A 15395-nucleotide genomic window follows, 5' to 3' on the forward strand; every position below is an offset into this window, starting at 1 on the left:
CTGGTATTAGTGTCCCATTGATTATCCACATTCCACCAAGTTTCTGTGATGCCTGTTAGATCAATATACTCATTCCCCAAAAAAGTATTGGGGACACTGTCAGAGACTTGGCCAAAAAAATTAAGAATACAATCCATACCTTTCCTGGTTAGTGAAAGAGTCCCCAACAACTGGTGTCTCTGCTGTCCAAAATAAACTCACCTAATTCAGTGAGTTTATTTTCCCTTCCTTGTTCTAATGTGCAATAGTACTGCCAGCCAGTACTGAAGAAACCCATGCCTATCAGTTGTGGCTAATTATTGCCCAGTATCAGACCTCCCATTCCTTAGCGAGTTCATAGATTAGTTTCAAGCTCATCTATATAAATACAAAAAATATCTTAGACTTGACAAATTCTGGATTCAGGCCAGGACTTGGAATAGAAACATCATTAATAGTGCTCATGGATGATCTCTTGATGGTGAGAAGACATTGGTTCTCCTTCTCCTGAACCCTTCTGCAATATTCAACGCAGCTGATCAAGAGAAACTGCTTTTTTGTCTGAGGGTGGTGGCACGGGTCCAACAGAAGGCACTAAATAGGTATGAGTCTTTACTGGATTGATGTATCCAAAATATAGTGATGGGGATCTGTACAACTCCATCAGACACCCCCTTTTCCTTCCTTTGCTGAGTCTCATATATAACTTGAAGCACTAATAAGATGATATTAAGTAGGTCATCTGTATATTGCTGGAACTTATCTTTCACAAGAGATAACACTGTCAAAAAACTGGCCCAGTGCTTAGATGAGATCAGCTTATGTATTAAGAGCAATTGGTTGACTTGAATCTGAGCAACATGGAGGTGGTAGCTGGATGGGAGAGGAAAGCATTCTGTGGAGTGCGCAGCCATAGTGTAGTTTCCATTTGTGTAAGATGCGCAATCACAACTATACAGTTTTGGTCTGAAGTCAGGAGTGCTCCTGAATTCCTTGTTGGTGATAATATATATAATATGAGTAGCATTTTGAAGTGATGTGATCTATCCTCACTGGCTGGCCAGTAAACTGTGTTCCCTCCTGGCAGATTAGATCTAGCCTCAGAGATACTTCTCCTGCCCTTCCCACCCCCCCCACTTCTGGCTGTACTACAGCAGTGATATCGACCTGCTCATGAAACAGTCAACTTTCAGCAAAGTCCAAGTAGTATGAAATACATCAGCCCAGCTCCTGAGGAAAACAGGCTAGCTTGAATACATCAGACCTGTCCTATTGGCTCTCCATAGATACCATATCCAATTCAAGGCCTTAGACCTTATCTTCAAGTCACTCAATGGCTTGGGCCCATGATACCCAAAAGATTGCCTTAAAGTTCCCGGAGAAGGATTGTGGTAATAGGAGTCTGATAATGAGTGCTGTACAAGAATCTGAATTGAATAGATGGGATTTGAATGAGAAAATGTCTGGGTCTCGATGCATTGGGATTACAAGATTGTTTCATGTGTAGATGTACTGTGGAAGAATGCATGGAGAGAAGAATAGGAGAAAGTTGGCATTGCTCAGTGGAGCAAAGATTGCACAGTCTTTCTCCAGACATTAAGCCAGTGTATACTGCTGGACACACGTTGGAAACCTTATTTCTACAATTTTTCAACTAATGGTTCTTCTTTATAAAGCTAGACTACATTAGGGGATATTTCCTAGTAGAGAGTGGCTGATATTTAGATTAGGCAATCTATATCCCCCCTCCATTTGAAACATGAATGTCAGTTACCTTTTTAATCTTAGTTGGTTTTATGGAATGGGATATTGTGTTTTCTTAGCTAGACATAACTTTGTCTTTTTTTTTTTTTTTTTAAAGATGTTATTCCCTTTAAAAGTTCAGACTTTTCAACCACAGAGAAACAAAGTTAGCCATTATCTATTCTCAACCCTGTAGGCCAACTTAGAGGCAGTAAATTCATTAAGGCTAAAAGTTAGGTTTCAAGATAGTATGGGCATTTCCAATAATCTTCCAATTTCAGTTTCAGATGGCAACAATGTGATTGGAGCTGAGGAGACTAATTTTGACCGTAGCTATGTACAAAAGAAATTAGAACATGGACTTTCACGAATATGGCAGGTTTGTTTGGACATACTCTTTTCCAAATACAAAGTATAAATCTTATGGTGATCTTTGTTAGAAATCAAACTACTGTAGATAAGTAGAAATTAAAATTTAAGAAATTATAGGGTGAAAAGGATGGCTCGGTCTCTGGACACAGCCAGTTCTTGGGTTAGAATGCCAACAGGAGCACCAATAGTGGTGCTAATTTTTGTGGTAGGGAGACTATTATGTAATAGCCAAGACCACCTCATTTCTTGTCTGCAGCCTCACATCCATAGCTCTAGCCAGATGAAAAGAAGAAAATGCACACACATGAACAACTCACAAAACATAAATGAGTGTTGGTAGTTTGTTTTAAAGAAACAGACAGAACAGTCAAAGTGGACTAAAAGACCACATTAGGTATCAACAGAACAGGTTCAAGTATTTCAGGAAATACTGCCAAGTCTCATGAGGGTTTAAATCAGGGGATTATGTTTTCTACCGGCTGTGCTGAAGTCCAGTGGTATGAATTCAGGATAATATATATGTTTTAACTCTGAAGTTTTGCATTTAATTTAAACCAAGACTTTTGACATTTAAGCACATACTCTGTGTGTATAAGTAGCTATATACAGTTTTGGAAGCTTGTATTTGAACAGATGAAATAGAACTTTTTCATGAGTCCCATCATTACATTGAAGACACATATCATAAAATGGTATGACTTGTGTTAAGAGTAATAATCTTTAGAGCATCAGTAACAAGGTGAGGGATTCTTTTCTTAAGGTACTTAAAGCTGTTCATATACAGCGGAGTATAGTACATTTGCAGCTCTTCCATTCCTGGTATCAGTTGGAAGAGGAACTACTGAAATACAGGGCTGTGTCATTCTGTCAGTAAGGTTTAGGGAAAACTGGAAATCTTGTGAGCCTGCCTGTTTTCATGATAGTTCTAACTTGATTACTAGCCCAAAGGTTTTTAATGAACACCCAAAATTTTGTATGCCAAAGCTCTGAACCTTGTGAGATTTGCGTAGAGTGGCAATAATCCAAAGCATTCTTTAAACCATTATCAACAACAGTCTTGGCATCTCACGTTGTTTTGGATTGATACTGCATTACTGAAAGTAATTTTTGACTAGTGAACTAATGATGTGATGTGAAAGCCAAAGAAAGATCACATATGCTAATGAAAATGTCAGGTCAACAAACCTTGTTTCTCTAGAAGACTGCCCTAAACTGCTGTTCAGAGTGGTCAGACATCTAAACAAATCAACAAAACATGCTAGTGAACTCACTGCCATTCATTTTGAACTCCAGAGTAATCACTGCTACTATATAAAAACTCACAATATGCACATAAATTTAGTAAGGATTCAATACTAACTTTGAAATGTTTGTGTTTTATAGGATGTGCAGCTGAAAGTGAAAACGTATCTGCTGGGAACAGACATGTCTAACTTCAAATATGATGACTTTATCTTTGTACTAGATATCATTAGCAGGTATATTGATGGGGCAAATAAGGCCATTTGCTCCATCTGCATGACAGGCCTGAATTAGCATAAGATAACATGATAAATTAGCATATTAGGGACTACATCGTGGCCCCAATTTCCATCCACTTCACACTGTTCTGGTGATGCAAAGAGTAGTTAATAGGGCACCAAAGGACTCCCTGCATGCAAGGTAATTCATGACTAGTGTCAAGTTGTTCTAAGCCAACTGCTCTTCCGGGCTACCCTGCAGACATAGTGGGTGTGATGGAAAGGGAGCTGTAGCACTCTGATGATCCTTGGCCAAAAAAGTCCTTGAGCCATTTCAGTACCTGGCCAACTTTGAGATTGGGGGGGGGTGTAAAAAATGGCTGATTCATCTTTCTGTCCCCATGCCCCCTTAGGTACTGTGTGAGTGCTGCTGGGCTAGGCCTACGAATCTGCCTGGCTGTTCATAGCAATTTTCTGTAGCCCTAACATTACAGTTGTGGTACCTCTAAAAGCCTACGTAGTGGCTCCCCAAACCTGGAGCCAAAAGTGTGAGAAGCTGGGCATAGCTCCCTTTTATTCCTGCTTCTATATTTGGGGTTGTGGTGCTGGTGGTCAGGGTGTGCTGCCCCTTTTTTGGACAGTGAGAATGGTATGGAGAGATGGGTTCAGGTCACGGGCTATAGAGCTTGCATTGGACCATAGGATCCCAAGCAGACACTTGGATTGCTTGTGGCTGTCTGGCTCTGAGTGTTTATAAAATGCCATAATATGCAGTAGAAGAAATTAGACCATATATAGGCCTGGTATTGCATGGTGATGATCTTCGTTTGTTAGATGTTCAAATACTATGGTGATGGATGAGCATGGTTTGTGTGCTTATAGGTGAGATACGGAATTCCAGCTGAAACAGTAGCATTCAAGTAATAGTTGTTTCCTTCAGTATTGTTAAAACTAATTGAATGGATAACAACTTCTAAAATGTCTTTTGTTACAATAGGTTGATGCAAGTTGGGGAAGAATTTTGTGGCAGTAAGTCAGAAGTTTTGCAAGAATCCATTAGAAAACAAAGTGTTAACTATTTCAAGAATTATCACAGGTAAGGCTACTAAATGTGCGGTGGATTGGTCAGATTACTTTTATTTGCCTTTTTTTCATTTTAAACTGGGTTTCCAGAGGCAATGAGTGGCCTGGTTGCACTGAGGTGGACAGCTTGGGCATGGTACTGTCTAATGTGGGGGGTCAGGGGCCTGAACACTCATGCTAAAGTCACTGAGGAGACTTCTGCAATGAGCAGGTTGGGGAAAAGTAGGGAACCTGTGGTGCGTAGACTTTCTCAGTAGCCCTTCAGGCTTCCTCTAAAAGCTACTTCTTAAAACTCCTCCTTTTAACTCTTTCTCTAGTGGAGCTGCAGGCCCTTTATTCCTGATCTCCCAGGCAAAAGTGTTTGTTTTATTTATTTTTTGTGTTTCTATACCATTCCATAAAAAGAGAGCCCATCCACCCATGTCTCCGGACATCTCTGGCAATTTCTTTGAAATGTATAATTATGCAGTTTATTTCTATCAGGAATTTCATAATTCTATGGATTTGTACTCCTGGATCCCATTCTCAGCCTTCCCTTTGTTGACCATCTGTAACTGCATTTCATTCCAGTCTCCCTTGGCTCCATTACATGCAGACCTGACCTAACTTTATGGCAGCATATGTATCCGCTTCAACACTTGCTGGCTTTTCATTTCAAAGTTAAACTGCCATAATTTTGCTTTGATTTCCCCAGTGTTCAGGTTTGGAAGGTAGACGCTTCTTTCATTCCAGTGGTCTGGCACTTGTCTTTCATTGCTTAGGTAGCCAGGAAGAGATGTGTGTGGGGGAGGGATGCCACAATGATTCTTGCCAGAAGTCCTTGGTTCCCAAGACTTCTTCACATGGCATTCCCAAGACTTCTTCACATGGCATCCTGCCCCTGTTGTTCAGGGCATTTTTCTGCACATGCCACACCCCACCCAGTCATTCTGAAGCTTTCTGTCTGGAGGCTGAATAGATGACTCTCTCTTCATATGGATGTTCTGAGAATTAATTGATATTTAACTAAAATCCATAAAATCTTAAAATTTTCTACAAGAATGCATGGGAAAGTGTCTTAATTCTGGTGCCAAGAATATGGTTTGGATCCTCTTCAGGCTCCTGAAAGTCAGCTTTAGAATATCTTCTCAGCAATTTTAGTAAAGAGATCACTTCCAGTTGTCTGATAGGGTCAAGTCTCAGCCTTGAGTGCATTCGATCTTTCCAGGATACCAGGTTTTATAACTATGTAGTTGCTCCCATTTCTCCAAAGTAATATCCAGCCTTAAGTCTCAACCTGAATCTCCTCTTCTGCCTTGGAACCTCACTTTGGAGCTTCAAACCCTCATGAAACCTTCATTTGAAGCTCTACTGAAACGCCTTCTCCACTTGGCCATTTTAATATGCCTTAAGGCTCGGTCTACCCAAAAAGTCCAACCAATCTAATTAAATCTGTTTGTTTAATTAAATATTCCTCCTCCCCCTTACGTGGGTGATTCCTCACTGATTTAAGTTAAATAGACATAAAGCACTCTTAAATGAAATTTGGCCATAGAACATATTGCATCTCTGCAAGGGACAAGTTTAACAGTGGTTTGTGAAATCACAAATTTTGAACCCTCTCTATTCTGTTTGAATAAAATATGGGGGGGGGGAAGCAAGAGTATATGCTGAGAACTTATCCTTTGCTTATTCTGTTTCTTTAGCAAATCATGAACTGTTTTCTACTGATTTGGAAAGTAGGGATTTTTGTGATTCTTGTTCAAGGCTATGTGATAACTATGTATTCCTAGCACTGTTTTTGTTTTGTTTTTTAAAATCTCACTGAGGAAACCATGATTTTTAATAATGGTTACCTACCTATTTTGTTGTTAAGAATAATTAGACAATGTTTCTAAAGCTCTTTGAAGGTGAATACCACTGTATCAGGCTAACTTATGTGCTTAGAACTTATTTATTTAAAGCTTTAAGTGTTTTGGATGTTCAAACCAAGCAAGTGTGGCTTTTGCTTCCCTTGTGTATTTAATTGAAAAAAGCTAGACCTTTTAAAGATGCATTAGTATGTAAAATTACACTGACTGGAACTGCTCAAGGAGCATGATTCATCAGCCCATTAATTGTGCAGTTTGATGTATGTATCCTACTGGCGTGTTAGATATAGGTAGGTTTGGAAGAATTAGTTTTTTATTGGTAAATGTCGATAAACATTGATTTCACCGTACACGCCAACTGATGAAAAAATATTTCCATTGATAATGATCTAAATTTACATGTAGGCAAAGACAGAAAAATGCTGCTTGAAAAATTGTTAGTTTGATTTAAGGCTATTTCCTTGGTACTTTTTTTGACATATAGCTGGTTCAGAGAACTGGAAAGTCAGAGGAATTGACCATGTAACTCAAGATCATATTGAGTATGCAAAGCATTTTTGGTGGGAAAAGTTTTCTTCTTTATAAAAAGCAAGAATGGGCTTTTAATGGTGAAAAACCCCAAACAAGGGAACTGTTTAAGATTCATTCACTTTTGAAGGCCTTTTTTTGGAAAGGCTTTGGGCAGGAATGGCAGAAATTTTCAAAGAATAAAGATAGATTTGATTGAAATCATGTTTTTGAGCCAGATTCTGAACTTGTGCATGGTGGTGAAAGACAAGAGTAACCATTGAAGTTCATTAAGTCAATGAGATTTTTCATATTTCCAAATGAGGTAAAAATCTGGCTTTATATTTAAAATCTTTTCCATTTATCCTTTTCGCTCCAATATGATTTTACCATAAGGGCCCCTTCCCCTCTGCCCAACCCTTCTGCTCATAGCTTTTCGAATTTAAGACTGATTTTCAGGGATGCTCAACACAAGAATAACTCCTGACTTCAGTAGAAGTTAGTGGGAGCTACGTTTCTTGTAAGTTGCGCGGCCGCCTCTCAAAGGCCGCACAGGCAGGTGGGGAGAGGAGCCCCTCCCTCGGCCTGGCCCAGGCCTGTTGGGGAGAGGAGCCCCTCCCTCGGCCTGGCCCAGGCCTGCTGGAGCTGCCAGGGAGAGGAGCCCCTCCCTCAGCCTAGGCCTGCCGGGGAGAGGAGCCCTTCCCTTAGACCCAAGCTGCTGTGGCGAGAGAGGGCTGGGGGCAGTCCTCTCTCCTCACCGCAGTCCTGGGGCAGCATGCACCCCAAACCTGTCATCCCCAGACCTGAACCCACTCCTGCATCCCGAACCCCTCATTCCTGGCCCCACCCCAGAGCCTTCACCCCTAGCTGGAGCCCTCACCCCCCTGCACCCAATCCTCTACCCCAGCCCTGAGCCCCCGCCCACATTCCAAACCCCTCGGCCCTACCCCCACCACATGAATTTTGTTATCTGCACCAATATGAAGTGATGTGTCACACATCACCTCCATATTGGTGCAGATAACAAAATTCATTCTGCACATGGACCTAAAAAATTAGAGGGAACACTGAGTGAGAGCTGTGGGTACTCACTGCCTTGGAAAATTCGGCCCCAAATCTATTTCTGGTTGAACAGAATGTGTGTAAGTAGACACAGCTAACTGCAATAATAGTTAAGCACATGTTGGTCATCTTACTGAGCCAAAATAATTCATTATATCAGTAATTAATTTAATGAATGATGTGATGAATGTTTTACAGCCTAATTTGGAATCCAGTGCATAATTTACCAACTGCTACATTCTGAACAAGACAACATAATGTATCTTTTAGAGAAAAAATTATTGATGTGCCCTCAGTGATTAAAAAAAATAAAAATGGCAGCAGTGAAGTAAAGTTCCTGACTATCTAGCCAAGAGAGAATGCTAAAGGTGCTTCTGCTTGTAGCTAAATGAAAGGCTGTAGTGCTGATGAAAACTTAACAAAGGAAGTACAGTTTTTGATTACATTGCCATAATAGTGCCCTTCATTAATGAACTTACCTCCCTACTCAAAGTTTAAACACATGAAGAAATGTAACTTCGGTGACTAATGGCCTTTTAATATTTTGTCTGAAAAATGTATAATTCTGTAGAGTGCTGCTTTTCAGTTTTTCCACATTGTCTGTTCTTTTTCCAGTGCTGCTTATTACATGGAATATTTGACAAGTTCAGATGTAGGTTCATGTTACCCTTTAGTGGATAAATGTTGCTACATTTTGTATTGACATTGTTAAAGGTATCTGATCATGTCACCTGTAGAGAGTAAAATCCATTATGCTACTGTACAAGCATGAATGTTTTTATATATTAATTGTAGAGGCTTTTAAAAATAATTGTTTCACAAATTTTGTGACAGTGCATTCTTAATGTACTTTTCTACAGGATGTCATAACATGCATCATTTTGTGGTTATTTATAAGCTGAGAAAATGAGTTAAATATCTGGCAAAATAAATCCTCACACTTGCAAAATGTGTTAGATACATCACACTTTTTCCTTCTGCACCAACCATGAAGATCTCTGTGACTCACTGAACTACATCAGAAGAACACCTGTGGCACAAACTGGATCAACCTCATGCATCTGTAGCTTTTTTTTAGATTGAATGTAGTAATTTAGTATAAACTATGATGGGTTCAGCAGACTGAATGGACACAGTGAAAGTCACCTCTGGTGCTTTTCTCAAATTTGGAGACTCCAGGAACAAACAAAGTCTGAGGATAGTGACCACAGACACAATCACAAGTAGAAAGTCTTAACTGTACTACAAGTTTTATTAAAGCAATAAGTAAAGTTACAATTACCCATGCATATGTAAATCCTACAAAAACCCATGCAATTACTAAGGTCTGGTCTATACTACCCGCCTGAATCGGCGGGTAGAAATCGACCTCTCGGGGATCGATTTATCGCGTCCCGTCTGGACGCGACAATCGATCCCCGAATCGGCGCTCTAACTCCACCAGCGGAGGTGGTAGTAAGCGCCGCCGACAAAAAGCGGCAGAAGTCGATTTTGCCGCCGTCCTCACAACGGGGTAAGTCGGCTGCAATACGTCGAATTCAGCTACGCTATTCATGTAGCTGAATTTGCGTATCTTAAATCGACTCCCCGCTGTAGTGTAGATGTACCCTAAGACTGTAGTCGTACATCCTCAAAGATATTCTAAGATCACATGGATCTCTCATCAGGTGATCATAGAAAAAGAATGGTTCCTGCTGGGATTTCCCATGGGGTCTTCTGACTTTTACACAACTAGGAAACCTCTTTTGTATTGTTTTTCTGACCACATCAAACACCTTATGCATATGCAGGAGGGTTTCAACCCTCTTTTCCTTTTCTGTACTTCCATACCCCATGAATATTGGGGTGCCCCATTTTTCATAAGTTTCTTGTTTCTTATTAGCATCTATGCACAATATGTATCCTGCAGGCAGGGCAGGGCATTCCATGATGTTGCAGTAAGGTGTCTTGTGATCTTGGATAATGCAATGTGGTTTATTGCAATCTAGTTTTCTGTAACATTACCTATTGGCACATCTTTTACAGTAATTTTGTGACCTTACTGGCCTAGGGTTATTCCTAGATCACCCACTCATGTCAAGCATTCTTAAGCTTATGGTCTAGTCTGGCTAAGCTAAATCTTACAGGCCTCAGCCTATAGGCCTTGCATTGCAGCCATGCTTTACTTATGCACCTAATGCACACTAATCATTCCTAAATATTTGCAAAAAGTAGAACAGGAGTACTTGTGGCACCTTAGAGACTAACAAATTTATTAGAGCATAAGCTTTCGTGGACCACAGCCCACTTCTTCGGATGCATCCGAAGAAGTGGGCTGTAGTCCACGAAAGCTTATGCTCTAATAAATTTGTTAGTCTCTAAGGTGCCACAAGTACTCCTGTTCTTCTTTTTGCGGATACAGACTCACGGCTGCTACTCTGAAACCTGTCCTAAATATTTGTCAGTCTTATACCTCTGTAATCCTACATTGATTTTATATGAAATAGCATATGAATTGACCATAACACAATGATTAATGGATGACAAAAATGAACTAATTGGCTACACATCAGTGTAAAATTTCTGCAGAACTCCTCTGCCACAGTAACTTCTATTTTGCTACCATCACAGTTGCTAAATCACAACAGGCAGAGCAATTCTTCATAGTGAACCAGCTCATCCTGGCCAGAGCACTGATTGCTGGAAGGAAGCCTTCTACCTACTTATCAGAAAAGATAACCCAAATATTGCAGGAACTCACCAAGCCAGAAAAATCTATGCCAGAAATGTTGATTGGTCACCCTGATTGAATTGTACTTCATATTTGATGAAGTTCAAAGAGGACTTTGGAAATATTTGAACCAACACTTGCAAAACTGGTCTGCCCCTGCCTGGCTGTTGGTAAACCAGCAAAGAACAATTGTGTACACTGCTAACTGATCTCAACAATGGCTCCTTCAAAGACATGGACCAGCCAACCTTCCTGTGAAAAATGCAAAAGCCCATTCTTGTCACAGAAAACCTCACCAACAAAATAGTGGATAAAGGGACATGACATAATTAGTTGGACTTTCCTAAAGCCTTCAACAAAGTCCCTCACAGGAGACCAATCAAGGAGATAACGTGTGAGAACTAAAAGTTCTGTCATGGACTAGAAATGATATTTTTTTTTTCTTACACTCCAAATCTTGGCCTCTTGCTATTAGTTCCTTTTCTATTAGTTAACCTGAGATAATGTTAATTTACAAGGGAAACTTGTGTGCATTCGATCTTTCCAGGATACCAGGTTTTATAACTATGTAGTTGCTCCCATTTCTCCAAAGTAATATCCAGCCTTAAGTCTCAACCTGAATCTCCTCTTCTGCCTTGGAACCTCACTTTGGAGCTTCAAACCCTCATGAAACCTTCATTTGAAGCTCTACTGAAACGCCTTCTCCACTTGGCCATTTTAATATGCCTTTCTTAAGGCTCGGTCTACCCAAAAAGTCCAACCAATCTAATTAAATCTGTTTGTTTAATTAAATATTCCTCCTCCCCCTTACGTGGGTGATTCCTCACTGATTTAAGTTAAATAGACATAAAGCACTCTTAAATGAAATTTGGCCATAGAACATATTGCATCTCTGCAAGGGACAAGTTTAACAGTGGTTTGTGAAATCACAAATTTTGAACCCTCTCTATTCTGTTTGAATAAAATATGGGGGGGGGGAAGCAAGAGTATATGCTGAGAACTTATCCTTTGCTTATTCTGTTTCTTTAGCAAATCATGAACTGTTTTCTACTGATTTGGAAAGTAGGGATTTTTGTGATTCTTGTTCAAGGCTATGTGATGACTATGTATTCCTAGCACTGTTTTTGTTTTGTTTTGTTTAATTTACAAGGGAAACTTCCCAGGGGCTCATTTTGGAGGGAACCACAAGTTTTTGGGGAGGTGATGATCTGAACTTCTCTACTAAGAAAATTAATAGCAAAGCCTAAATAAGGATGACTTTGTATTTTCAAGTGTAATTTAAAGATTTTTTGTTCAATTGAAGGCACTTTTTCATTCTAATGTTAAAACACTTCAGCTGTGACTTTTTTTTCTGACGATCTAGAGTGTTGTATTTCAGAACTCGTCTTGAAGAATTGCGAATGTTCTTGGAGAACGAGACCTGGGAGCTTTGTCCTGTTAAGTCAAGCTTTAGTATTTTACAACTTCATGTAAGTACTGCCACTCAGTATGCAAAAGTTCTTTCTGAAATAAGTTTGTTTTATATATGTAGACCAGCTGTCTGCGATGTGATAGGACATGCAAACTGCAGTCTGATTTTTGGGTTATTTTAATGGTACAGTAAAATTAGTGATTTTTATTTAGGGATTTTTGTATGCTATTCTAAACCTCAAATTTAAATGTATCTAAAATGGTAACATGCCTGATTCAAGAAAACATTCAGGAATGTACTAAAGCATGTGGTAAAATTCCACTGAAAGCAAGTGAAGCATGTGCTTTAGTGCTTTCTTGAATCAGGGCCTCTGACTAAGCTGAAGTTGGTAAATAGTAACATTTCTGTTTTATTTGCTTTTTTAATATCTACCTATTTGGGACTGCCTGACTGTCACATAACTAGAGTTGTTGCTACAAATAACATCTAGTTTGCTAAGGATGAACATGGTTGCGGGGGATTGAAGACTATTTTCTAGTTTGACTGTACAAGGAAGCTGACTATATACATTCATGCAGCAAGAGAGAAAAAGAGAGATCTTTCATAGAACAGAATAAAAGCATTTTTAATAGAAAAATGTGATTGTTAAACCACATGCACTGGCAGGGAAACTCAAGAGTAGCTGCAGATCCCAGAAACTATTCATCTAAATTTTGTAGAAATTACTACATTTCAAGTCCTGTTAGCCCAGTACATTCTGATCTATATCTTTAAATGTTTATTATGTAAATTTACTATTCAGAGATTAATAACTAAAAATAAATGATGATTTCAACAACAAAAAATTAGGCCAAGATTTTCAGAAATTAATATCTAGAGATAGGACTTCAATTAAGTGGTCTGATTTTTCAAAAGTTCTGAGCATCCTCCCAGTCTCTTGCAATCCTGTATTATTGTGCAGCGTAATAGTCCAAACATTTTGAAATGTACTTGATATAAGGATATTTTAAAAATTTGTTCCATATTAATAAGCTAAAATGTTTGTAACAAAAGTAAAGAGAATTATCTTTAAAATATTTTTTTAGTCTGATAGTGTCACTTTTAATTTTGGAAATATGTTCTTTACATTTTGATTGCTGTATTTGTATAGTTTGAGATTTAGGTGCTGTTCTATCTCTTGTGAAAATACTCTTTTAATCTCTGGTAAAAGCTTTTCTATTTATTTCTAGAAAATGAAGATTTCCATAATACAAGAGGTATATTGCATGGTGCAGCAAGACTCACTTGCTAAAATTAGAAAGACAAACCATGTGAGATTGCAAACTTAAAGGTTAACATCAATCGGTCTAAAAGCTGTATTTAAATAAGAAGTAAACTCTTGTTGCAGAGCGGTAATTGACAGTAAGCTATGAATCAATATTTAAACTACATTACAAGGCATAAAAATTATTCTGTATTTTTATTAACAGGAGTTTAAATTCATGGAGCAGTCACGTTCCCCGTCTGTGTCGCCTAGTAAGCAGCCTGCTTCAGCAATCTCAACAACCATAACTTTGTTTGAGCAATATTGTAATGAAGGAAATCCATTTGAAATTCAGGTCAACAGCAAAGATGATGAGACAGAAGATGTACTTGCTTCTAATGGGGTATGGAGCATTTCATAAATACAAGAACCATGCTAGCTCTCATTATCATTAAATGAACATGACATACAGTATATTGGAAAGATCAATTATCTTGTGAATCAGTGATTGACAACTACATTTGTCTTTAATATTTTGCATTCTATATTGCACCAAAAGTAGCCATTTTACTACTTAAAATAGGTCACTCTGCTTTCTGGCGTTGGCAGTTAAAAGCAAGGCTTCCTGTGGAAAGCCAGATATGTTTGTTTTGCAGTGGATCAATATTTTTCCATCCAAGTCAATTGTTCCTGAAGACTAGCAAGCCATGTTCCACTTAGAACAGAAACAGAAAAGTGCTAATTTATCACAGGACAATTAGATGCAATTTACTTAACTTTCCTGGTTGTGGTAAATTTGGCCTTGTTTAATATTAGAAGGATTAGCTCCCTCTGACTTGTTAGAGAATAATCTCCACAGATAATTCATAGATTGTTCTTTCTATATTGTTTACATAAACTTACCATGATTTCCGAAGGAGAATGTAATTTGTTGAGTAGTTTTTATTTTTTGAATGTTATGGGGATGATAGTTTGAGATCTACTGGTATAATAGTCAACATTAACTTTAAATGTATTGATCTTTTTGTTGATTTGTATCATAAGCATACAATCAAATGTTTATTTAAAAGAAAACATTTTATATAGTGTTATGCATGCAGAAACTTCATACGTACATTTCTCATTAAAACCTTTGTCCTAACTTGCTCTTCGGTCAAATATTATTTTCCCCTCTTTTATTATGTGATGAGCCAGTCCATCTGGCAGTCTTACTGGACTTACTCTCAGTGCCTTAACAAACCTGGCACACGCTGTAAGATTTAACCAAGTTATCAGGTCGCCAGTCTCCAAATGGAACTTTGTTCAGTTTCTCTCTTGAATCATATGTTGGTGGCCATCTGTTCTGTCCATGATTTGTTGAGCTCCCTACCTCTTCCTTCTATGGGAATTAGAATATAACAAGGGGTTCAAATCCTCCCAGTGCCCCTCTCCTTACTGAGCTAAATGGGCAAGGAGGAGGGAAAGGAGGAATTCCCAGTGGCAGAGCTAGCCCTCAGGATGAAAACACACCCTGCAGAAGCTGGGAGTAGGAGCATCAGAACAAGGAGAGGCCCAACGTGGCCCTGGTTCTCTCTCTTCCTTTTCTTCCCCCGGGTATCTTCACAGCCCCTGAACACCAGTGAAGTCAGCTGAGTCTGTTCCAAAACTTGGACTCTGGACATTCTTTCCTGACTTCTAACTGGTTGTTAGCTACCACGCCATTATATAATTGTTTTAAAGCAAGTCACATAGTAGACCTAGATTATTTGTAATTTTCTTGTAGTTTATAAGATCGAAAACAAAATATAAATCTATCTTGAAAGGTTATTAATTGTCTGTTTACCTAAAAGACCAGAGTGGCTGCTGCATAATAATTCTGTTCTATCCGGAATCTAAAACAATCTTTTTAAGGTGTTTGAGACCAAATTTTTTGCTTTATCTGTTGGTTAAATAAGTGTTTATTTTAAAAGGGCATATTTTTCCAAATGCCCTGTAT

At 38.8% G+C, this 15395-nt stretch overlaps 1 protein-coding gene across 17 annotated transcripts in view; it reads left to right on the plus strand.

Moving 5' to 3' along the window:
• Positions 1 to 15395, plus strand: part of VPS50 (VPS50 subunit of EARP/GARPII complex) — a 174644-nt gene that overhangs the window by 76933 nt on the left and 82316 nt on the right. For all 17 annotated transcript variants that reach the window (XR_010598256.1, XR_010598255.1, XM_065583100.1 and 14 more), the window contains 5 exons: positions 2004 to 2101; positions 3478 to 3572; positions 4552 to 4650; positions 12145 to 12235; positions 13647 to 13823. Coding sequence is in view for 15 of the 17 variants with exons in the window: in XM_065583100.1 (XP_065439172.1) it covers positions 2004 to 2101; positions 3478 to 3572; positions 4552 to 4650; positions 12145 to 12235; positions 13647 to 13823 (560 nt within the window). In the remaining 2 variants the exon portion in view is untranslated. The remainder of the gene's footprint in view (positions 1 to 2003; positions 2102 to 3477; positions 3573 to 4551; positions 4651 to 12144; positions 12236 to 13646; positions 13824 to 15395) is intronic.

The sequence above is a fragment of the Chrysemys picta genome, chromosome 2 (genome assembly GCF_011386835.1).
Source record: "Chrysemys picta bellii isolate R12L10 chromosome 2, ASM1138683v2, whole genome shotgun sequence".
Lineage (NCBI taxonomy): Eukaryota > Metazoa > Chordata > Testudines > Emydidae > Chrysemys > Chrysemys picta.